Source organism: Ilyonectria robusta (assembly GCF_021365365.1).
Source record: "Ilyonectria robusta strain PMI_751 chromosome Unknown BGZ61scaffold_4, whole genome shotgun sequence".
In the NCBI taxonomy this organism is placed as follows: Eukaryota; Fungi; Ascomycota; class Sordariomycetes; order Hypocreales; family Nectriaceae; genus Ilyonectria; species Ilyonectria robusta.
Genome location: NW_025764438.1, coordinates 1,971,186 through 1,994,710, shown reverse-complemented (window position 1 = coordinate 1,994,710; position 23,525 = coordinate 1,971,186). Strand labels below are relative to the sequence as shown.

The following is a 23,525-nucleotide window of genomic DNA, read 5'->3' as shown; positions in this document are numbered from 1 at the left end:
TTCCAGGCGCCACAATCAAACCGTTCACCTTCACTTTTTGCGTGTGTCAAAGATACCTAGGTCAGGTCTCCCAGGAGCTTCAATTCCCACCCATAATGGCGCCAATCGATCGCTGCCTGGCCTCAATGGCCAGGCTGTCACTCCTGCAGACCCCCCGACCGGCCATTCCCTCGATACCCCGATTCCTCGCCCCGGCCGCCGTGCAGACCCGTCAGGCGTCAGTTGTGCGCATCAAGAAGGCCAAGAAGAAGAGGACGATTCCCAAGGACTTCAAGCGATTCAACCTGAGCAAACGGGATTTCCCCCAGTTCTCCCTATGCGAGGCTATGAGGTTCGTGCACCACTGAAGAAAGGGATCGGGGGGTGGAGTGCTTGATCTGGGTCGACATCATACGAAGATGGGACACACTGCTAACGCAACACCGCTCAACAGAGTCCTCCGTGCTGTTGAAGTCGGCCAACCTCCCGCTTCCGTCAAGTACGAGGTACACGTCAACCTCAAGACTGCCCGAAACGGTCCCGTCATCCGCAACAGCGTCCGCCTACCGCACCCGGTGCAGAGTGACTGGCAGATCGCCGTCGTGTGCCCCGAGGGCAGCGAGATTGCTCAACAGGCCACGGCCGCCGGTGCTGTCGCTGTCGGCGAGGAGACGCTCTTCGAAGCCATTCGCCAGGAAAATATCAACTTCGACCGCCTCATCTGCCACGAGGCCAGCGAGAAAGCCCTGAACAAGGCCGGCCTCGGCAAGATTCTTGGCCCCAAAGGCCTCATGCCTAGCAAGCGCACGCGCACCGTCGTCCCCGACGTCGTCAGATCGATGCGTGACTCGGCCGGTGCTGCCGACTACCGTGAGCGCCAGGGCGTTATCCGAATGGCCATCGGCCAGCTGGGTTACACTCCCGATCAGCTCAAGGCCAACATCAAGGTGCTGTTGACCAAGATCAAGTCCGAGGCGTCGGAGATCTCAGAGGAGGTGTCTAAGGAGGTGCATGAAGTGATCCTGAGCACGACACACGGTCCGGGATTGAGCTTGAACGGGAAGTTGCGGGATGCCGACGAGGACTTGACCCCTGCGGCGTTGTCGAGCGTCATGTAAAAACACATAGCGAATCTTGAATGCGGGGGTTTGTATCATTGTACCATATGTCACATTATCGAATAGACGACCCGTGAACAGGAGCTTGTTTGACTTGGGTATCTTTGTTGGAAGCTCAATTTCTATCTTGCATTGCTTGTCCCTAACCCCCGCGGAGTGCCTTAATAGCATCTGCCTCCGCGCCCAATACTCGGTACACAGCGAGGTACTTGATAACTCTGTCCTGGCCCCGCGCCCCCGCCTTCTTAGCTTCTTTCAAGGCATTGCTCAAGTCCAGTAACAGGGTATTTCGACAGCGGTTCAGGCGTTCCTCTGTCTTGACTCCCCATGGTGTGTCATGTCCGATTGTGTCGGACAGAGCCACGATGCGGCTGCATTCTTGAGCAGAGGCCAGGAGCTTGGAGGGCGAGCTCCCGAGTAGATCATCGTCTCCTTCCTCGTCGTCGTCGTCGCTTTCGTCATCCCATTCTCGCTGGGCGTCTGGCGCAGGCAGGCTTCCCAGGGTGAGCCGCTCTTCTAGCGACGACAGCCTTTCTGACACCTCGATCATCTTACGTCCTTGCTCAATGGCAGACCTCACGCCCCGCAGTTCCTCGCTGAGCGTTTGCGTCTCCTCTTTCCTAGTCGAGACCCGAGTCTTGACCTCTTCGACGGCTCTCCTGAAGCCGAGGAGCGAAACTTTGACATCCTCAATCTTGTCATCGCCGCCGCGGAGCTCGTTTCCGAGAGAGAGGAAGGCGGTGTAGTTTGAGTTGACCAGCTCGAGGAGCTCGGAGCTGATGGCGGCGCTGCGGTCGCGAAGGTCGGAGCGCAGGTCCTCGAGGGTTTGATGGCGGTGCGGGAGGGCCGAGAGGTACGGAGCGGGCTGGAAATCGGGGCCGAGGAAATCGGATCGGGGGAGGGCCTCGGGGAAGGGCAGAGGTGCGTCATCGTCGAGATCAGAGGAGTCGGAGGAGTTGAGGTTGAAGGCTGGGGATGCGCCGCCTCGGCCTGGGGCTGAGGCGACAGGCGGTATTAGGTCTGGCGCGGGAGCAGCCATAGTGGACGTGTGCGTATAGTGCCGAGTTGACGGGGAGGTGAATGTGTCGGCGTCGTCGGGGAAGTGTACGAGTTGTCGTTGTTCGTGAGGGAGGTCCTGTGGTGATTTGGGTACGAATCAGGCGCCGGAACGAATAGCAATAGGATGTCGTAAATGGGAAGCTCTGATTCGTTTACTCAGAGTGGGTGCATATCCGAATTGGCCCAAGCTATTTGCTGTGTCGCGGGTTGATATTCGGCTCCTGGACGAAGTGGGATGGGTGTTTCGACATTGCTGCCACGGTCGCTGAGATGGCCCTGGCCCGGGCGGGAGCTTAGCGTTGTTGTCACTGGTCATCCATGGTGGGGTATTCTGGCTCGCTCCAGCCAACAGCACCTGTTTTCTTGACGAATGGATTTACATGGCTAAAAAACAGCCATGACAGGACACCAGTCAACCTATGATCGTGGACAAACTGGAATGCTGGTCTTCAATACAGTTAGTATTCTATATTCAGCTCTAATAATGAGAGCGCGGAAGATGCACTAAATGTATTGAAGGAGGGGACCCGCCCTCGCTTTTAGTTACCGGAGAGATCTTTGATTCTTTGACTTGAATGGATGGTATGGGGGTTATGTTTTAATCCTTCCCGAGAATATCATGTGATTCGATTTTCCAAGGAGGAAATGAGTCTCACGTAGCCATCCCGATGCATGCCGGCGTTGCGGGTTTCGGCTGTAAGTGTGATGTTGGCGGCTGGGATGTTCCTGGAGGCTCTCAGAGCTCCCGCTGGTCACAATTCCAAATGCCCGGAATACATAAGAGACTGCAGGTAAGCTTCCGCCGAATACAGGTAATTCGTACGTAAGTTATAAAGCCGATGTCACACAGACCAACGGTCCTGAGGGGACATCTGTTATTGACTGTGGAGCCAAACAGACAGCGCAGGCGGCGAACGAAACTTACCCAGGTCGCCCCTTACATGTTTTGCTCGGCTCTTGATGGATGCTATTTGTCAGTAGTCCTCTAGCTGACGAGAGTTTTATCTAGGCGTTGACCTTGACGATAGTCACGAGAGCATCTCTCTCTCTAGGTCTTGTTGTCTCATCAAAGATCCTTGAGGCCAAGAGTGCTAGCACAATGGGCTGAGCCGGCTAAATGGGACCAAACAGTCGAGGGACAAGTAATTCCGCGGTGGTCGTCGGCGAGCTCATTGTCATTGGCTTGTTGGTTGGCGAAGACCAGTCAACAGCGTTATTAGCGCTGGTGGAGCTGGCGCTCGGAGTTTGAGCTGGGGGTCAGGGACGGTTGAGGGAGCTCACGCGCGCGCGATAAGCGGTCATAAAAGTGGCGAAACACGGATCAAGAAAAAGCCCGCTGTAGGCGTGAGTTTGCCGAGCATGCTGAGACTGGTGTCGGTGTCTGTGCTCGGCATATCACCACTGATAGCTTGGGTCCGGCGGCCGGAGTCATGATGTCAAGCCAGAGGCGTTCGGCCACAGCATGTTGCCAATTCAGGACGAAGTGGAAGATGTTTCGGGTGGACTAGCGCCAAGCATGTCAAAGAAGCAACTTTTGACACCCACCCGCTTAGGAACGATGTCATTCCTTGGGTGTGTCTCGGCGTCGGGATATCGGAGCGTCGGTAATGTAGGAAGCTGTCACTCCCGCAGCGTTTAGTAGGGACTTCCACGAGATGTGTACAGGCTGGTGTCTGGGCATGTCATGCGTCTGGAACCCCATGTAAGTGCGTACGTATGTGCGTGGGTTGAGCAAAAAAGGGTTGAACAGATGGATCGCCTCAGCAGGCTCAGATTCATCGATCACATCGCCTCCGGCCAAAGTCGTAGCGTAGCGCTTGTTTTGGTGCCGTGACCTTAACTTCAACGAACCACCCACCTGTCACCTACGCTTTCAACAGTTGAGGCTTTCCGGCCCTAGACTTACCATGGTCCAAGAGCTGCTTGTTACGCCGCCCCGGCTCGTACGAGCGGGCTGTCAAAGTCCCGGCAGAGCAGAGTTACATGGCACAGTCACCCACCCACACAGCGGACCCATGGCGGTTTGCGCACTGTCGCCATCCTCTCTTCAGAAAGGTAATAAATCTGCAAACCACGCGGTCAGCATTGCAAACCGAGCTGCGAGAGCGAAGTCGGAGATCCGGGACCCTGATTGTGGCACAGCCTGCCAACAGGGGCCCACGGCTGTCGCCCAAGTGCTCCAGATTGGGACACATGGGTGCCACACTGCTCCACGTTTTTGCTCCACGTTGTGCTCCGACCATCGCCGGTGGCTTGCGCAGGTGAGGCCATGCTCGAGTCGAACGAAGAAGCTGAGAAAAGAAGATCATCACCAGGGAAAGGATTTGTCGGGGAGGTGGAGAAGCGAGGGCGATGAGACTGCCGCATGGACTTGCGTGGGGGGCAGAAGAGAGTTCGTGGTGGTCATCATTACGGTACCGGGGATCCGTGCCTACAGTGTGGACACAGTACACCCTTCCTGGCAGATACGTCACGGATAGATCGCCCATCTGCTACGTACGTACGTAGGTATGTAGTAGTAAACCCAGGCAAGCATGCCCATATTCAGAGAGGGTCGGCGAAGGTACGGAGCCGGAGACGGAATCGGAGGGAGGAAGATCGGTTGATAAATACGGTCAGTCCAGCGTGTCCGCCACCGGCCGAGATACTTTCTTGGAGCTTGACACACTTACACAGGCGCTATTGGGGACACGGAACGGTAACAGACATCCTTTTTCCTAGTCAGGTCGCGTGCATATCGCCTGTCATCGCGAAGCAAGATCCAAAAGCCAGTCCGAAATGGCGGCTCCGATCCGCCGACCTCCCACGCCGGAGGTTGTTGGGGTATGGAGAACAGACGACCTAGAAGACGACAGGGTCCGAGGAGCCCCAGAGGCCAGAGGTGCATCCGTAGTGGGCGATAATCCGCCCGGAGGCATTTGCAGTGGTAGGTGGGCGTGATGTGGGGGCAGCATCCGCACTGTATCCCCGCACGTCGCAGAGAAATCACCGGCGATTGCGGCCTTGTCCTGGTTCATGACTGATGTCAGGGTAACTCGATGCCTGACGAGTGCCTGGCCGCCAAATGCTGGTAACTCTCTGGTCCATCACTGGGCAATCACCGAGGAGGACTCGAATACGGCGATGAAAACAGTGGGTTTTACTGGGCGAGGCGCCTGCTAATTGCTGGGCAGTGGCGCTAGAGAAGGGCCTTCAGCACCCCGACACCCTGGAGTGGCTCGCAACCGTAAAACGCCGGGGTGGGTGCCTGGCGTTGTGGCTCCTCCTGCCTGGCGCCGTGGGCTGCATGCGAAATTTTTATCAATCAAATCTTATCAATCGGATCAGATCCACCCATCGTCTCCTTGAATCGGACCATTGGATTCCCAGGCGTCGGATGCGGTCGGGGCACAAAAGTAGCTGCGCACCCCACGGCCATTTCCCTCTCATTACCCTTTTTTGTCCCCCTCCCCCTCGTCTTGCTTTTCTCCCAATTGATGACATCTTTCCGGCATTGCGACTCTCATCAACGTCCACGCCAGTATCGCTGTCGCTATCGCCGTGTCGCGAATGGGCCGTCTAGCGTCACCTCTCTTCCCCCGAAGGCCCTGCAGCCGATGACCGACACCCACGCGCTCCTCTTCAACACCGAGCAGTGACGCCTGCACCCGAACTCGTTCTCGACCAACCTCAAACCTGTCTCTAATCGACACCTCCTCCTGGCGAATCGATTGAATAACAATACTCCGACCTACATCAAAGAGCTTGACGTGAGTCGTCGATGCGCGTTTGCCGAGTCTGCAGCCCGCTACACCAAAGTTGCCCGTCTCGGAGTTCCGAGGCCTCACCTGGGCGCCTGCCGACCGACCAACCGAGACCCACTAGCCTCGCCACACAAATACGACACCTCACTACTACCTCCTACGATTCCCATCATGGCAGGCCATAGCGCTTCCCTCGCACCATCTCCACGAACCATCGTCGACTCACCTGGCTTTGTTGCCGCTGGCTCTCCTGCTGCTGGCTCTAAGCCATCGACCCCTCGGCCTATCACCGCCGCTCCCGGTCAGGCAACACCAGCCACACCCGGAGCTCCACTCCGTGCGCCACTCTCCATTAAGCCGAGTGGACAGCCACCTCCACCCGTGCAACCTCAACAGCAACGCACTGCTCTTCCATCCATCAACAAGATGGCCATGTCGTCCGTAATCAGCCCCAACCCGACGCCGCCTGAGGCCCCCAAGGTCTCTATGACATCCAAGGAATGGGTTATCCCTCCCAGGCCCAAGCCTGGCAGGAAGCCGGCCACCGACACGCCTCCTACTAAGCGCAAGGCGCAAAACCGCGCAGCCCAGCGAGCCTTCCGGGAACGGAGGGCCGCTCGTGTCGGCGAGCTCGAGGAGCAGCTCGATCAGCAGCGTGAAGTTCATGATAAACAGGAGATTGATCTCAAGGAAAAGATCCACGAGCTGGAGCTCGACGTCCAGTCCTTCCGCTCTCGCTGCATGCTTCTTGAAAATATGCTCGACCGTGAGCGTCAAGACAGGATCCGTGTCGAGACTGAGGCTGAGACCCTCAAGCGTCGTCTTGACGAGGGGGCCTTTCACTCTGGCTACCAGTCCCGGAACATGAGCAGTTCTCACCCGTTTGATGGACTTCAAAGCCCGACAAGCCAGGGCCCGAGACACAGTCTTGCCGATGGACGACCAGCGGAACGGCAGTCAAGCCACACTACCTTTTCCATCTCTCAGATTATCTCACCACCCGATATGAATTCATCAAACGATGCAGCGGAAGCCGACCTCACGTGTGGAAACTGTTCCCCAAACGGACGGTGTGCCTGTGCCGAGGAGGTGATGGCAACGGCCGCGAATGGCTGCAGCAAGTGCGGCCTGACTTCAAGTTGCCAGTGTCTCGACGACGTCACGGAAGTTCTTAGGCATTCCCATGAACTAAAGCGTCCAGCTTCTCCATCAGCCAACACTTCCACCGAGAAGCGTCACCGTCCTAGCCCCGTGCACGACGAGGCTGAGACTGATTTCACGGCTATGTTCTCTCGCAAGGAGACTACTACAGCCCCTCCAGAGTCCCATTACTCTACCCCTTCTTCCATGGCCCAAGCCCCGACTCTTGACAATATGGCATTCAAGGACGGTTGTGGGTTTTGCAAAGACGGAACATATTGCGTCTGCGCAGACACATCACTGGCGACCCCCGCCATGACCCCCAACGATACTCTCCCCCCCATCTCTCATCAGGTCTCGACCCCTCCTCCCTCGGAGACTGATGTTGTCTCCCCAACACTGGCAATGGAGATGACGGCCGACGGCGCTGTCAAGTTGCCACGTCGAACCCAGAACCAGTCTTCTCAGAGCCGAGGCTGCGGTCCCAATGGGCCCGGAACCTGCACCCAGTGTCAATCAGACCCTAAGTCTGGTCTCTTCTGTCGCCTCATGGCTGCCAACTTGGACCGCAAAGGTGGTCCAAGTGGTGGTTGCTGTGGCGGCAAGGGCGCAGATGGCGGCTGCTGCAAGACGCGGGCGGCTCCTAAGAAAGAGAAGATTTCCCTACCCAGTCTGCCTAGTCTCGGTCTTAGCTGTGCCGAAGCCTACCAGACGCTGTCAAGCCATCGGAATTTTTCCAAGGCGGCTGATGATATCGGCTCGTGGTTGCCAAAGCTCAAGGCAACCCCTAAAGCCGGTGCCCGACCTCAGCCGCCTGGTGCAATGATGCCTATCGAAGTGGAGGCAGCGAGCATCATGAGTGTCCTCAAGGACTTTGATGTTCGATTCGGGCGCGGATTCTAAGAACAGCAACAAAAGGGATAATCTAAAAAAGGGGATATGGGGGAGCATTATGTGTCTATTATGGCAATGCAGGGACTATAGTCGCAGCATGCCAAAATGGGGAAAAGGTCAGGGTCAGGTTGGATAGCGGTTGTATTATACCCATGTTTATTGTGAAGCGGAGGAAGCTTCACCTCGGTCTTATGCATCAACGAATTCTACGTGTCTATTCAAACGTACATGATAATCCCGTTGCCATTTTAAGATTGTGTATGCCGCTTGTGTGTGTCGATGACGTCGTGATGGTGTCCCACTTCCTCATGGCACTGCCGGGCCACCTCGGCAGGTTAGAGGTGAAGACTGGGGCTCGTGATGAAGGGTTCTAGAAGCACGAACTAGGGCTTTTGGGATTAAGGGGCTGACCAGTAGGGCGGCTGCCGAGAAACCAATGCGACTCGATGAGGACATGAGGGGGAAACAGGGTCGATCCAGGGAGCAGCCAACATGGATGAGGACGATAGCAGGTTGAGTGATCGGGGTTGGATGGAGCAAGCGCACGCTAGCCAACGCACACAATAACAATATATTGCGAACACGGGCTTCGGATAAGGGAACCACGAATGATGCGAGTGATATTGGATGGGAGGATCTTTTGCAGAAGAAGAGGGTGTGAATTTCATGACTGTTAATGGGAGGCCTGATAGAGAGATGAGATGAGGGCCACGTTATGGGCTCGTAACAGTGACCTATCTACGTACATGGACGCCTACTCTACGTACCTCGACGTAGGTGGTTGTACATGCTTGCTTGCTGTAAGACGTACGTGCCACGAGCTCGCAGACGGACAGGCGGGACGGGCTGAGGTGCAGACACGACACGACACGACAAGGCCTTGACGCGCTCGCCCCGAGGGTGCGCTTGCTTGGAGCTATTGCCTCGTGCTAGGAGATTTGACGATGGAGGCGCGCTGACGTGCATGGTTCGACACGGCGCTGTGCGATGCTGGAACGGGAAATGGAAGAGTGGTTCCTGGGAGAGCTAGGCCAGCTGGCGGATCATCCCACGTTTGATTCTGACTGTGCGTCTTACTATTGTTTTACTTCAACTTGTATGTATCGTCAGGGCCTGTGCTCCTGGGCGAGCAATGACGAAGAGACATGACGGAGAGGACAAAGCTGGTCGGCATCTGGTGAACTGTTGGGACGGAGGTGGGACGGAGGTGGGCCGGGTGTGGGGACGGAGGGCCAACGCACCGGGCGGGCGGCTCACCCCGAGGCTGGGCTGGGACGACCGGGACACAGGCATGGGCCGGGGACGTTTCGCAAGCCAGCGTGGACGCCGCTGAAGATTACTCTTACTACAGAACAGGATAGATATGATGGAGGCAAATGCAGGGACTGGATGGCTGAAGGAAAGCGCTTGAAAAGGAGGCAAAGGAGGCAAAGCCAGCCCAATCCCTGCGAAGGTCGGTCAGGCCGGACCCGGGCCGGCGCCAGCTGGAGTTGAGGGTCGGTGACGGCTGGTAACGGCTCGCGACTCGTGACCGATGACTGGTGGCTGGGGGACGGTGGCCAGCAAGACCTGCGACGTCTCTCTGCGCCTTGTTGCTTTGCCTCCCATCTGCTCTGCCTCTCGCGGCCGAGGATGCCATCTGACAGTCGGTAGGGGGAAGCGGGCGGTGGTCTGGCAGCCGGTGATTGGCGCAGAGGACGCGATGCAGGACGAGCAGCGAGGTGGAGGCGGCGCCGGAGATGATTGGGCCTGCGACTGGCGTGTGTGTGTGGTGGTGCGTTGGCAAACGACAGACACACGCAACGCACGCACACGGACACACGCGCGCACATGTTTCTCGCTCGCAGATGGGGGAGCCTGCTGGCGTGGACGACGCAGATTGGCTGCAGGCTCTAGGGTGACGGTGTGCGTAGAGGAGGCCGGCCGGAGGTGGAGGGGGTGGGCGGCGGCGAGGGAGGTTGTGGGGATGGGGATGGGGATGGGGATGGAGGTTGGAGGGAACAATGGAGTTCTCCAGCTGGTTCATGATTGACGCACGGAGTGGCCTGAATGACCTGGGTGACCTGGATTAGCAGAGCAATAGCGTCCGGTTGGGGACGCGGGGCGTTGTGGTTGGCATTTCCCATGCCGGTCGGCCCTGCGAATACCCTGGCCGTCTGTTGTTGAGACCTCGTGCGAGGTGAGTTGGGGGCCTTCAATGCCTGTCTTCACTCGTCATTGCAGATTCCATCTGCACGCAAGCGCCGAACCCTCGAGCCTCACGGCCGTTTGATCAAGCAGAAACGGGACGGGCTACATGTACGAATACGGGTCATCATGCATTGCGCCGCTGCCCTCAACTGCCTCACCCGCCCGGCCCGTCTGTGTCCGTCTGTCGCTGCGTGGACGTAGATGGATGGCTCGTCGGAGGGGGCGAGGAGGTGAAGCTGGGCTGGCCGCTGGCCGCTGGCCGCTGGCGCACGGGAATGCAGTGACAACTCACGCCCCAACTCGCAGAACACCTGCCTGTTTCTTCTTCTTTTCTTCTTCCTTCCGCTTTGGCTTTTGGCTACAGAGGGGAGACGACAATGTGGTGTGTTGCACAACAGCGCCATCTGCATTGTGTGTAGCTCTGGCTGGTTGGCTGGGCTGCCTGGCTGCTGCATCTTGGTTGGATGGCGTGTACTCTGCACGCACGCACGCACACCGAGCGCGAGCCCTTTCTGCGCCGGCCGTCACCGTCACCGATGAACGGCATAGAGTGGAGGGTCGCCTGGCGTTGCGCTGCAAGATAATCCCTCCCTCCCTCGGTAATGGGAATGGCGGAGGAGAAAGAAGAAGTCGGTGAGGCTGCATAGGCCACCGGATGGCTATCTGGTCTGCACGTCAGAGCTCGCGCGCTGGAAAAGAAGGGCACGGGTTTGCCACCTGGCAGATCGGTTCTGCCGTGTCCCTGTACCGTGTCCCTGTACTGTGTCTCCGGACTATGAGGTACATACTGTCCGTTCTCTCAAGGATCTGGGACCCGAGGAACGGGATGCCGCAGCTCTGGGCGTTGAGGATGCTGGCCAAGTTGCATACATGCTCCTCCGTACATACATGAGCCCCAGGACCTGGTTCCTTCTCCCGCAGAGGCAAGTAATAAAACGGGCGCGCAGGGAAAGCCCGGCTCTTCGTATCTGGCGCAGTTTAATCTGGGAGCGTGCCTTTATTGCCTCTGTGTGCATGTATTGTCTGCCGGGAAGCATTGTCTCGTCGCATCACACAGCGCATCGCATCTCGTTTCCCGGCTTACAGCTGACAACTCGCAATAGGGCCCTAGCACAGCGCAGTACGGCACAGCACACGGGCCCAAACCAGACTTTGCAGAGAGCCGGGCAAGGCCAGCTCAGCTGTGCATTTGGGATTACAACAAGCGAGAAAAAAAAGAGGACCGGGCTATGAATTGTACAGCTCAGCAGGCAGAGAGAGCACCAGCTCAGTGCCCGACCGCGACCAAGCAGAGGGAGCCCGCAACCCAACGGTTTTTTTAGCAACCTTGGCCGCGGTGGACGTTGGAGCGAGCGGGAAAAAAAAAACCTGCTTCTGGTGCATGTTGTTGTCTCCCCCACGACGGATTTTGTAGTTTCTTTTTCTCTTTAGTCCCCCCACGGACTAATGAGGTGGTGGTAATCATGAATGTAAAGACAAAAAGCAAAAACAAAAACCCAAAGTCCGACGTGTAACATTCGCACACCGCATACATACATGAGAACCAGAGCGCAGAAGGAGGTGAGCGAAGCCTAGAGAGACATGGAGACATGGAGACACACGTGCGAATCGCACATGGCTCAGGTACCGGGCGGCAGGGAATCGGCAGGGAACGGGCAGGGGACGCGGGCGCCCAATGGCGAATGGTGGCTCAAGCTCACACCCGCATTGCCGCATGGCCCTGTGGATGCCCCCCGTGGCCCAAGGCGGCTTAGCGCTCGCTGCTGCCCGCTCCGCTCCCGCCAGCGCCAGCGCCAACGCCGACGCCAACGAACAACACCCCGACCGCTGCCCGGCAGAAAACAGAGGGGTTCCAGTGGTGTGCCCCAGCCAGTCCCAGTGGCCGCAGTGGGTAAAGGGTAACACATCTCCAGCTAATTGTAGCTGCGACGCTGCCGCTACGGGTACTCAGCGCATCCCTGTCGGCTGCTGCTGGCCGTCGACCGTCCACTGGACTGCCGCCATTCGCTCTCCACCATCCACCATCCCAACCCAGGCGGACGGACGCTGCTGAGTGACGGGACTGACAGCCAAGACGGAGCCCGATCGCATCCCCCTCCCATCCGGTCTGTCCCAGTGTCCCGTCCTATCGCATGGTTCCATCGTTCTTTGGGGACATGGGCCGCTTGTGTCCGTGGGCGAGTGAGCGCGCAAGTTGAGAGTCGGAGTCGACACTGCCAGCTGTGCTGTAATTCGCCTCCCTTTATGTAGAGGTATGTATCCTGAGCTGCCTTTGTCTGCTTGCTGTCTCCTAGTTGATCGCCTCTCTCTCTCTTCTCTTTACTCCCTTCTCCCCCCCCTTCTTCCTCATCCCCCTCTCTCTTCTACTCCCTCCCCCACCTCCGGCTGCTCAACCTTCTTCTCTTCTCTGTCTATTGCTCCCACACAGAACGTGCTCTCTCTCATTCGTATTTCTCGCTGGCGACTCCAGCCTCCCTCCCAACCCGCCGATCACTTTGCGACTTTCCCCTCCTGAGGCGTCGACTAGAGTGCTCGCTTCAACCCAACCCCACAGTCCACCACCACCTTAACTCTTGTCGTGGTTGCTAGCTGGTCCAGCACCAACCAACCTCCTCCCACAAATCCTCACTCGATCAAACCGTCGTCTTTCCGCCGTGAAACCGCCAACTCTCGACTGTCTCGCTCTCAACTAGACCTGCCGCTTTCGCCTCGACCGTGGCAGCGCCCTGCTTTGTCAACCGCCTCACGCCTCCCGCTTCCCGCCTCCCGCCTCTCGACCTGGCCTTCGCCATCGAGCTCAAGCAGTCGCCCCGACAGACCCGTGAGCAGCTTCTCGTCGAGAGCTGCCACCGGAGCTGCGCGGCTGCGACGTCGACTCCTGTCCATGGGCACACTATGATTTCCATGCAACGCTCCCTCTCCTCGCCCGTCTGCATCCACTCCTCTCCCCGTACGTTTGCTCCGACGCCGCTTGTGCCTGTGCCTGTGTATTGTGCGTCCGTGGCGTCAGTTGGTCTGGACCTCTGACGGCCTGGCCTCTGACCCTGACTCTCTACACTGATCCTACCCTGACTCCCTGACTCCATCACCCGTCTCCCGTCTCTCCACCCCAGTCCTGAAGGCTGATGGCCCTCGCCGCCCCTACAGCCGTGTCACCCACCATCACCCAAGATTCGACGTCTACCGACCCGCCCGTCGACATCCATGTGCAACAGCCGCGACCTCGTCGATACCGCTCGCCGAGCCCCAAGCGATCCCCCGACACGACTCAAGCCCTGCCTCTCCGACGCAGCGACGACGCCGCCCGCCGCGGCCATGCTCAGCAGCACACACCCAGCGCCGCCGCCGCCGCCCGGAAGCCTCTCGTGGCACAGCTAAACATGCCTACCCAACCTAGCCCGCGGCATGCTCCTGGCGATGCCACCGATGGCTCGACCGACGCCGCCCACTCGACCTTTCCGAAACCCCTCCTCCAGGATGTGTCCCAGTACACGAACCCGCACCTTTCCCCGGACAAGGACAGTACCACCCTCGAGGAACTGGCCCATCTCGTACGACTCTCCAAGTACCAGGAGCGCAAGCGCGCCAACACCCGCCTCCGCCTCCAGAGGAGTTTGGTTTCCACTGCCCTGAGTGCCCGCCTGACCCGCTGCGGAGAGATTGCCCATCGCAACCTCGTTGACGGCTTCCGTAGGGACGACAAGGACAACTTCGCCTCCCTCTACAACGCCATTCACGATGTCCGCAACAGCTGCGACGAGCTCCGCCGATACGCCCTCCTGGATCCCGAGATGGAAGGCCTGGCCCCGCCCGCCCTGGGCTCTTCGGATAGTGTAAACACCCCCACTAACTCTGTACCTGGAGCCAACCCGCTTCGGACTATGATGCCCTTCCTGCACGACATCTCTGCCTCCGCTCGGGATACCTTTTTGGATTTTTTGACACAGCTCCGCACCAACCCGGACTACCTGGCCACTCGCATATGTTCCTTGACTAGTTCCGAGTTGAATGCCTTCCTGAGCTATCACAAAGGTTTGGAGCCCGTGGAATCCGTCCTTCCCTTCCATGGCCGATCCGCCGCGAGGTCCCACGCAAGCGCGTCCGGCCGAAGCAGCACCAGCGCCGACATTGAGCGGCTCTTGTCCTTCCAGCGACATGATCCCCTCTCCATCCTCATCCACACTTGCTTCGCCAACTCTGCCGGACCCGACAGCTCCGAGGACCAGCGACGCACTGAGATCTGGGCAACCGCCCTGGCCCGTCTGATTTCCGAGCCCAAATCCAACGGTGAGCATTTCCTCATTTCCGTCCTCAACATCTGGACTGCCATGCGCGATTGGTCTGGCAAGTCCAACATGGAGTGGTACCTCATGAAGATCCTCGAGGACGGAGCCTTCCTCTTGGACCGGGCCGAGGACCAGCACGGCACTCGATTCAACCTGTCAGATTGGAACCACTCGGACGAAGTTGCGGCCAAGGAATTCTACGAAAAAGCGGTCAATCAACTATTCGAGTTGGTCGACGACGAGGACGCCACTGGAATACCCGAGGGCCTTTTGGAGCTTGGAAACGCCGTCCTCCGGAAGCTGGACAACAAGTACGTGGAAAACACTTCCCGCTGGCTAGTTTGGAGATGTCTCTTCTTTGTATTCCTCCTTGGGGTTATCATCCACCCCGAGTCCTATGGCATGCTGGCTGAGTATCACATTACCCCCTATGCCCGCGAGAAGATTCTGAAAAAGGTCGCCATGAAGGCCCATGAATACGTCTCCAGCATGTGGAGCGGAAAGCCCTCGGCAACCTGTGTTCCCGTGGACGTGCCCCCGAAGATCAAGGGCCATGTGGAGAGTATCCTCGCCAGGTTCCAGGGATCTCAGTCCAAGGTGCCCGCTGCCAAACTCTTACCCGCGAGGTCCATCACATCATTGAGGGAAACCATGGAGGTCCACCCCTATCTGGTCATCAGCCCTGCTGACTTGGCGACACTGGTGAATGCCATCTTTCCAGAGAGGAGACCCCACTCGGCTGCATCTGGCAGCTTCAGGTCCGGCCCGGCGTCCATCTCCGGCATGTCAGCCATCTCCCAACCCATATCGATGACGAACCCAAGACAAAACTTCGAGACAGCCTCCATTATCAGCACCAGCGCCTCATCGGTCTTTAGCGACGCCACGGCCTCCAGAGACGGCTTTATGGACGAAGGAACCTCGGTCACCCCACAGCGGTACTCTCCCCCAGCAATGGACCCGGAGATGCAGAAGCGACTGAACAAGTACGAGGACGACGGATACCGCCTTCGCCTCGCCCTCCATGAGATGACCCAGAATCTAGGAGCCGACTCCGTCCGTGGTTCCTGCCACCCTTGCGCGGAGCGATGGGTTGTTCTATTTATTTCTTCAGATGGAAAGAGTCTTTCTACACACATGACCTTTGATCCCGAGGATGAACTCGACGACGAGGAGAACTCATCAAGCACTGATACAGATGAGGATGACGTACCGGATGGACCTGAACTCGACAAGGACTACCACCAGCTACGGGACTCGATTCTCAGACTCGTTGAAGACTACGAGATCCCTCGGAGTTTGGAACCCGAAAGCGGTCGAACTCAGCTCAGCAATCGCGCTTCAGGCCTCAAGAGGTACAAATCGAAAACCAAAATCATCACTCCTGAAAGATCAATGGCCAGCCGTAATCCATATCGGAAGCAGGGCATCAATGGACCCGTCAAAACAGATTCCAAGAAGGATGCCATATCTGGACTTCACTCCGCCGCCAAGTTTGAGCAGCCAGAGGCTGTTCTGATTACCATGCTCAAGGCGGCTTCGGCCCAATCCAAGGCCCTGGCGGATTTTGTATCGTCTCACCAGTACTGGAAGACCCTCAACCAACTGAATGCCCTGGAATCACCCTCCCTGCGAGAGAATGGTTTCGCAGTTCTCATCAACATCTTTTCCAGAGGCCCCAGGGATTCAATCCGTCGGTCGGCAGCCGCCATCGAAGAATACGATGCCTGGCTAGTCTGGTTGAAGCAGAGCCAGGAGCGTCATGAGGGACTCATTGACCGAATGATGAAGCGTGTGCGAGCCATGCGCAATAAGATGTGGTATGTGACGGATGTGCGCAACTCCAAGGAGTACACGCACAGCCGCGACATTTGCCAGGCGCTGAAGACGATGGGCATGCCACGACGCTGGAATTCCTTCCAACGATCCCGGGCCAACATGGCACGAGTGCCAAATTCATCATATTTGTATCGCGCCGAATCTCAAATCATGGATTTGCTGGCCGCTTCTGAGGAACAGGGCGGACCCAACAAGCTTAGCGATGACCAGGCCGAAACCACATCTCTCTGGCTCCAGAAGTGTGGCATTGAGAATTTCTGCCAGGGTGAGGAGAGAATCCACCGATTCGCCTGCGAGGTGGATAAATGCATCTCGAAGCTAGTTGGAGAAACCATTCGCGAGGCACCGGTTTTGTGGTCTAGCGAGCTATATAAGCGCGACAAGGTGTCGTACGACCGCATGAGGGCAAGGGAGCGAGAGTATTCATGGCAAGGAGATGACTCTGCAAGCATCATCAGCGAGCAGGACCGAAGATTTACCTCGTCCTCAAGCCGACCAAGCTCATTCGCCCGGGACCTGAGGAACTTGTCTCTGCACAACCCAAGCCAGAATTCGCTCGACTCTGTTCGACAAAGCTTGCCACGAGCGACCTCCGCCTTGTCGGACATTTTGGATGGACAAGAATACTTTGACCGAGCCTCGCCAGCTCATATGAGTGACTCGATGAGCACTTTCTGGTCACCATTCCAGCCAGTCATGTCTCCAGGCTCGGGCAATTCCCGATATTCACCGACAACGAGCTTGACTAATATCTCCACCACCTTCTCTCACCCTCCATACCAAGTCCATACACCGTCTACGGCGAGCTACTCGACTGGGCGGCCAGGTACGGCGGCGTCATCCAACGAGACTGTCTTCCAGCAGCGGGGTGATGATGAGAAGACGCGGTTCCTTACCGATCTCAAGCAATCTCTCACCAGTCTGTTGCTGTCGGATCTCGGCAACCAAGTATTTGCCCGAGGATCCGAGACGGATGCATGGTTCGAGAAATTGGGTCAACAGTGCATTGACCGTAAAGACGCGCTCGATCGTCGGGCAAAGCGACGATCCGAGATCAAGGAGAAACGGAGCTCTGGACGACCTAGAGTGATTGAGAAGAAGAAGAGCTTTGGCAACCTGCGGGGCGCGGGCGATCCAGTTTCAGACCGGACGTCAGAGGCTTCAGAGACACCGTCCATTTCCATCAACGATGGCTTGGCCACAAATGATTCGACTCCACGACTATCTGCTGTCAAGGAAGTGAACGAGTTTCCGTTCAAGAAAGCATACCAACGGCTGCTCAACATGTTCTGTGTCCACCCCAATCCGTATGCCAAGTTGAATGCCCTGCATGAGCTGGAGAACCTCATCATTGCCTCGCTCAACTCGAACAGCAACAAGAGGCCTCGATGGAATCGGTCGGACGCAGGGTCAAGCGTTGTCGAGGAGCACGCCAACAACGGCAGGCCGACGCCTCTCGAGGGGACAATCGACAACATCAAGGAACGTCGGTCCCAGGCTATTCAGTCCCAACTGGAAACACCATTGTTTGCCCACAATTCCAGGCAGTCCAGCTCTGAGACGCGGTCTATCATGTCCGGTGGTGCGGCGAACACGGACGCCATCACGAAAGAACTGCAGGCACTCTTCCGGGAAGCGTCGATCCGACCCAAGACGCTCTTCCGCGATCTGCAGTTCATCGCTTCGTTTGTACCACCCTCAGTGCTGGACAAGCCGGAGCGAGGCAAGGCGTTCTGGAACACGGCTTTGGCGGCTTTGAAGCTCAAGTCAGAGGTGTGCCGGACCATGGTGGAGATGGCGGATGAGGTTGTGGCGGCGCATACGCATGTCCGCAAGGCCCATGCCGACTCGGGTCCATCGGAGGTGCCTCAGTCGTCGACTGGCACGCCGCCACCTCCGTCGACAACATACAAGCTCGATGATGCTGGTAAGATGTGGGCCATCACAGCAAAGGAAGGATTCCCAACAGCGCAGCGAGAGTTGGCGCTATTCTACCTCTCCAACCCGGAGTATGTAGAGCGGACAACGTTGCCGTTGTCCAAGCCGCGGGAGGTGTTTAAGCAGGCTGTGATGGAAATGTATGGGCGAAGCGAGCGAAGCCGGATGGGCCCTGGTGGTCCCGGTGGAAGTGGACACGGGCTCGGCGGCGGTGGAAGTGGCGCGAGAGGATCTGGAGGCCTGGGAGGAGGCCCCGGAGATGGAAAGGAGAGCGACGTGCGTAGTGATCCGGGCCTGATGTGCGTTGCGGTTCACTGGATGGAGGCGGCGGAACATGGAGGCGACGAGCTGGCGACAAGCTTCCTGCGGCAGAACGAGTTCATGGGACTTGGCTGAGTTTATTATACCCACAATGTTTGTTTGGTTTATCATTGGAGGGAGTCCGTATGGCTGTGCGCGCGTGCATTGGGAGCAATGGCAATGGGATGGGACCAGGGCCGAGACATGAGGGCTTGTCTTTTGGTTCCTTTTGGGCTTGGGATAATAGACGGGTGCATGCTTGGATAGGTAGTTTTTTCCTGTTGCTGATGTTCCTTCTCAGACTTGAGAGAAGGCGTGGAGGATATACCAGGATTTTGCGACGAGTATATATACGCTACTGATTTTTGGGAACCGAGTCCAGAGGGACGAAGTGCATGATTGTTTGATTTAGGTACGAGTGAATGTGAGAACTGGCGGAGTTGAGACAGATGCACTGTATCGAGTCTGACCGAGGGGGTAGTTTAGAGGACCGGCAGCTGAAATTAGGGGTCTCCCGCCACTAATTTCCCGCTCACTGTAGAGCCTCAGCGCTAGCTCGACCTCTCTCAGCAGGGCGCGCCACAATATGCAATGTTCTCAAGCCTCCAATACATCAGTGTCCAGGCTGTCTGTCGGGCTGACGGCGAATCTGGCTCCGGATCAGGCTGGTATAAATATGGGAGAACACAAACAGAGGCAATTGAATCGTCGCACAACCAACAACGCAACGCAGCGACTGAAGCGACCTCGTTATTGCGACGCCGCCGTCCGCCCGACCGTCCGTTCCCTCCGCTCCACTGATAGGTACCTACCCAAGGTACCTAGCCGCTTAAGCCCCCGGCCACTTCTCCCGGGCGCCGCTGAACGAAACGACAGCTGGTGGGCTCGACTGCCTGGCCTTGCTGCCTGCTGCGGCACCTACCCGCTGCACCACGCCGACCGTGAATCTTACCGTTGACAGTGAGTGGGTTGACGAGCGAGAGAGCGACTGATGATCAGACAGGCGACGGGACGGGGCATAAATAGACGAAGCCACCGACTCGATCATTTCCGGGCCGCGGTCCTGATTGTTCTCCCATTCATTTTCCCCTCTTTCTTCTCTCTCTCATAGTTCCTCAATCGCCCTCGCCACTGACGCTACAGTGGATGATACTACTGCCAACACCTCCTCAGCCAACATCACCACTGCCATGGCCGACGCCGACGCTGTAATGGCCGACGTCAACTCGCCAACAGCTCCCTTGCCGAGCTGTCCCTTCCAAAAGATCCCGCTCGAGGTCCTCCTGCGCATCACCTGCTTCCTCGGCACGCCTGACCTTGGCAGAGTGCGTCTGACATGTCGCTCCATCGAGCAGTCCCTCGACACCACATTCATCAAGGAGTTCTTCACCCGCAAGCAGTTCATGCTCTCGGATCATAGCCTCCAAGCCCTCATAGACATCTCCAAAAGCCGCCTCGGCGTCCATCTTCGCATGGTGCACTTTGGCCTCGACCACTATCCCCCACCTACGGCCGTGCGTCGCACCGCCAATGATCAATACGAGAAGAGGCAGCTGGAGCGCTATGCAGACATGTTTACCCTGTGGAGTACCGGCTACCAACGCGACATGCTCGCAGAGGCCTTCCGCAACCTCCCAAACCTCGAGGATGTGGTTATTCGCGACTTCAACTCTCGCAAGCGCGCCCGCGACGGGCCGTTCTTTCAGTGGACTAGCTATGGGTCAACGACTGCCAACCGCGAGACAGATTCCAACATTATCCAGAACAGATATAACAGCCGGGAACAAAAGTTTACGTCCAATTTCAGCAGCCAGGTCTTCTCCGCCGTGCTCATGGCATTGGGCCAAGCAGGGGCGAGACCCAAGGGCATCGAGGTCATGGCGAGGAACAACAACCACTTGAAGAGCTTCGCCTTCAACATTCCTCCATACATGGAAGCATCTGTGCTGCCGGTGCTCCAAAACCTCGAGAAACTGCATCTTGATGTTAATATGATTTGGAGAACCGAACCGGTGGTGTCCGCTCCAGACCCAAACTTGCTGCTGGCATCTGATTTTATGCTGTGCAAGTTTCTTTTGAACACCACTCATCTCCGACATCTCCGGATCAACGAGGCGGGCAAGGACGACATCAGACTTAGTGGATTTCTCATATGGTTGGCGGGATCACCAACTGCCACGCCTCCTGCGGCCACGGCCGCGGCCACGACTACGACTATGGCTACGACTATGGCTACGACTATAACCGGTATCCCTGTGCCTGTGCCCGCGCCTTTGCTTGTGCTCCCACCCCCGGCTCTCAGTCATTTGGAGGAGCTTAATCTGGGATTCATGCATGTTGAGGCTTCTTGGGTCCTTAACGTCGTCCGAAAGGTTGCGCCGACACTTAAGAGACTTCAGCTCTGGAAACTGACCCTTCGACGGGGACTCCCAGATAACCACGTTGGTGCTCCACCAAAGGTCAACTTCTGGGGCAAGTTCCTCGAGAGGCTCAAGGGCATCCCGGGACTGGAATTACGTCACATCATGGTGGGTAGCGTCCAACAGCATTGGTACTCGCGTCCGTCCCATTCGTTGGTCACCTTCCGCGACGGAAACTCGATGATGAACTATACCGGCACGGATTGGAGGCATTATGTGGGAGAGGAGATTGCAGGCATGAAAGTCCTTTACGCACACGACGAAGGAGACAGATCGCAGGGATCTGATGAAGACGATGGTCTGTGGGACCAATACGCCCTAGATTTGTGAAAGGGCCAGCCTGAAGTGCTAACCTTGGCCTCCTGTACAGACTCGGATGAAGACGAACAAGATGATGGTGACGACAATTCCGATGACGATCAATAATGGTCACCGTTGTTGACTCAATTGCGCGGCAGGTCCGAACATGGCGGCGCCGTTCTCACAGCAGATGCTAGTGACCCTCCTTGATGGGGAGGGGATTAGCGTTCTAGTAAGCGGCAACCTGTAGTTGCTACTAGTCGCTGTTGTAGAGGCTATTGCTGAGGATCTGGAGCGAAGTATTGGGAGGGTCTATGGGACGTGGAGAAATTGATGAAATCATTTGATGCAAGTTCGACGGCAATGACACGGAAGATATTGCAAGAGGTGCCTGGTAGTTTTAGACCATGTACGAGGTGCTAATGCTGAGGTTTCTACTGCCGTTGTACAGGCGGACACAGGTATTTTGATGAGTTACGATTGAGGAAGAAACGAGATGCCATGGTGTCCCCCTCAATCCGTCCTATTAGCCATGCCCCTCGCTTCCCCTGGAGATCTAACGACCGGTGAACCAATACACGAGCCAATATGTGAAACCTCACACAGGGGCACTTATAAGGGTTATAAGGTGTGTATATAGAAGTCTAGCTAGCTAGCCTACAATAGGCCGTAAAGGGGCCGGGTTTAGATTAACCCTTAGGGGTAGCAGCCTAAGGCCACACCCTCAACACAATGCCTCATGTATTTTATAGAGATTATAGAGCACTGAGAGCGCTAAAGATCAGGGCCTTAAGCGGTTTTAGGGCTTAGGGGGGACCCCTTACGCTGGATTATGGTAATCCAGTCCAGACCATCAGGCCCTTGTTTCTCATAGTATTCCAACAAGAAGGTAGAAACAACGACAAAGACGGAAAGCACACTTTAGCGGCGGAAAGGGACGAAAACCGACACCCAACTCGTTAGCTTATCCACAGAAAGTCGTCGCACAGGCGTCTTTTAAGGTCAGCCCGAAGCGGACCAGACTAGGCGTATAAGCTCGGATGGATCTGAGCCTTGTGTCTCCTAATAGGAAAGCATCTCATGAGATGGAATATCAGTTCCGTCGTAGAAAACTCCGCTGGCAAGGCTTCAATAAGGTCTGCGGCAGCTCGATGACTGACTGAGTGGAAGAGGGAGGTTGAGCAAGGATCGTAACATCTCCTCTTTATCCCAGAGACGACTCAGCTAGCGACCGGCCAGCCCAGAAGTCCCTGACCGCCCGTCATAGTAGAAAGAATAACTCGATCCGAGTCTTAGGCTAATAAACTGTCGTAAAGGTCTCACAAGGGAAGGAAGGCATGTGTGAGAAATGCGTGTGTGTAAGGTCTAGCTAAGGTGGGCTATAAGCTAGGTCTAGGATGACCCTTAGGGGTGGTGGCCAAAGGCACCCTCAACATAAACGCTCTTAAACACTGACGGAAACGGGGTGGCAACCCAATCGAGCCATTGCACATGGCTTCCAACCTCCGTATCAATCCGTGCACTTGGGTCTCTTCCCCGGATCTGCGCACCACAGCGCATTGTAATCGCCTCCGCAGCACTTGACCGACGAGGCCCGGCGCGACCAGGGGTATCCGGGACACACGTTGTCGGCGATGATGTCTTTGCCGACAATCATGCCCGTGTGGTCTCCGTGGCATCCGTTCTTCCTGCAGGAGTATGTGAGTATGTCGTACATAGATGGAGGACCGAGGGTAGGGCAAGCACGCACTCCCAGATCACGCATCGTCCGCCCGTTACTGTGATGGTTTCGACGTTGTCGTTTAAGTACTCGTCGAGGATCTCAAAGTCGTCTGCGTCCCAACCCCATCAGCACGCTGCCACAAACAAAGGAACAAGCAAAACTCACAGCACCGCGCATGATCCAGTAACCGCTCGTCGCAAGTGTCGGTCTGGTTCGCCTCCCGACACCAACCAAACCGGATGCGCTCGTCCAGGTTGATTTTGTCGGGGAGCCGCGCCCGTTTCGCCAGGACGAGCGCACTTGCCAGCGTGACGATAAGGCCAGACTTCATCCTCCCGGGATCGAGGGCTCGGCTTCTGTGAGAAGAGAAAGAAAAGGCTCGGGGCTGGTGTTACTAAATATACTGGGATGATGCAGTTGGGGAGTTGTGATGCCACGCTATGCACACGCAAGCATGCTGCGGGTCTTGGACGGGGAATTGCAATATACTGCAATACAGAGGTTCTTCCCCTTGTGCTTATAAGCAGTACCGGGGAATTTCGTCATCAATTTAAAGACTTTTCATCAAGAGGGAAGCCAGACCTTGATGTCTGCCG

At 56.9% G+C, this 23,525-nt stretch overlaps 9 protein-coding genes across 9 annotated transcripts; 6 read left to right on the top strand and 3 right to left on the bottom strand.

Annotated features, from left to right (window-relative positions):
* The first annotated feature begins 11 nt into the window (after positions 1–11).
* On the top strand, positions 12–1,184 carry BGZ61DRAFT_445533 (60S ribosomal protein L1). Its single transcript, XM_046245093.1, has 2 exons — positions 12–331; positions 434–1,184. Exons 1-2 carry the CDS (start codon positions 96–98, stop codon positions 1,095–1,097), a joined length of 900 nt encoding a protein of 299 aa, XP_046108718.1. The 5' UTR covers positions 12–95; the 3' UTR covers positions 1,098–1,184.
* On the bottom strand, positions 1,185–2,407 carry BGZ61DRAFT_445532 (oligomeric golgi complex component, COG2-domain-containing protein). The gene has a single exon (XM_046245092.1). The coding sequence runs from the start codon at positions 2,134–2,136 to the stop codon at positions 1,240–1,242; it is 897 nt and encodes a 298-aa protein (XP_046108717.1). The 5' UTR covers positions 2,137–2,407; the 3' UTR covers positions 1,185–1,239.
* Positions 2,408–4,019: 1,612 nt separating this feature from the next.
* Positions 4,020–4,636, top strand: BGZ61DRAFT_515136 (uncharacterized protein; the record flags this gene model as incomplete). The annotated part of the gene is made up of 1 exon (XM_046252229.1): positions 4,020–4,636. Exon 1 carries the CDS (start codon positions 4,064–4,066, stop codon positions 4,634–4,636), a length of 573 nt encoding a protein of 190 aa, XP_046108716.1. The 5' UTR covers positions 4,020–4,063.
* A 1,434-nt stretch (positions 4,637–6,070) lies between these two features.
* On the top strand, positions 6,071–7,942 carry BGZ61DRAFT_474558 (uncharacterized protein; the record flags this gene model as incomplete). Its single annotated transcript, XM_046248586.1, has 1 exon — positions 6,071–7,942. One exon carries the CDS (start codon positions 6,071–6,073, stop codon positions 7,940–7,942), a length of 1,872 nt encoding a protein of 623 aa, XP_046108715.1.
* A 952-nt stretch (positions 7,943–8,894) lies between these two features.
* BGZ61DRAFT_168033 (uncharacterized protein) lies at positions 8,895–9,853 on the bottom strand. Its single transcript, XM_046237551.1, has one exon. It carries the CDS (start codon positions 9,763–9,765, stop codon positions 9,187–9,189), a length of 579 nt encoding a protein of 192 aa, XP_046108714.1. The 5' UTR covers positions 9,766–9,853; the 3' UTR covers positions 8,895–9,186.
* A 264-nt stretch (positions 9,854–10,117) lies between these two features.
* Positions 10,118–10,877, top strand: BGZ61DRAFT_168026 (uncharacterized protein). Its single transcript, XM_046237550.1, has one exon. The coding sequence runs from the start codon at positions 10,230–10,232 to the stop codon at positions 10,758–10,760; it is 531 nt and encodes a 176-aa protein (XP_046108713.1). The 5' UTR covers positions 10,118–10,229; the 3' UTR covers positions 10,761–10,877.
* Positions 10,878–13,018: 2,141 nt separating this feature from the next.
* BGZ61DRAFT_344254 (uncharacterized protein) lies at positions 13,019–18,582 on the top strand (the record flags this gene model as incomplete). Its single annotated transcript, XM_046239680.1, has 2 exons — positions 13,019–13,073; positions 13,271–18,582. The coding sequence occupies 2 exons, from the start codon at positions 13,019–13,021 to the stop codon at positions 18,580–18,582; spliced, it is 5,367 nt and encodes a 1,788-aa protein (XP_046108712.1).
* A 1,115-nt stretch (positions 18,583–19,697) lies between these two features.
* On the top strand, positions 19,698–21,236 carry BGZ61DRAFT_343755 (uncharacterized protein; the record flags this gene model as incomplete). The annotated part of the gene is made up of 2 exons (XM_046239627.1): positions 19,698–20,641; positions 20,789–21,236. The coding sequence occupies 2 exons, from the start codon at positions 19,698–19,700 to the stop codon at positions 21,234–21,236; spliced, it is 1,392 nt and encodes a 463-aa protein (XP_046108711.1).
* Positions 21,237–22,716: 1,480 nt separating this feature from the next.
* Positions 22,717–23,260, bottom strand: BGZ61DRAFT_529151 (uncharacterized protein; the record flags this gene model as incomplete). Its single annotated transcript, XM_046253357.1, has 3 exons — positions 22,717–22,894; positions 22,957–23,038; positions 23,095–23,260. 3 exons carry the CDS (start codon positions 23,258–23,260, stop codon positions 22,717–22,719), a joined length of 426 nt encoding a protein of 141 aa, XP_046108710.1.
* Between the last annotated feature and the right edge of the window lie 265 nt (positions 23,261–23,525).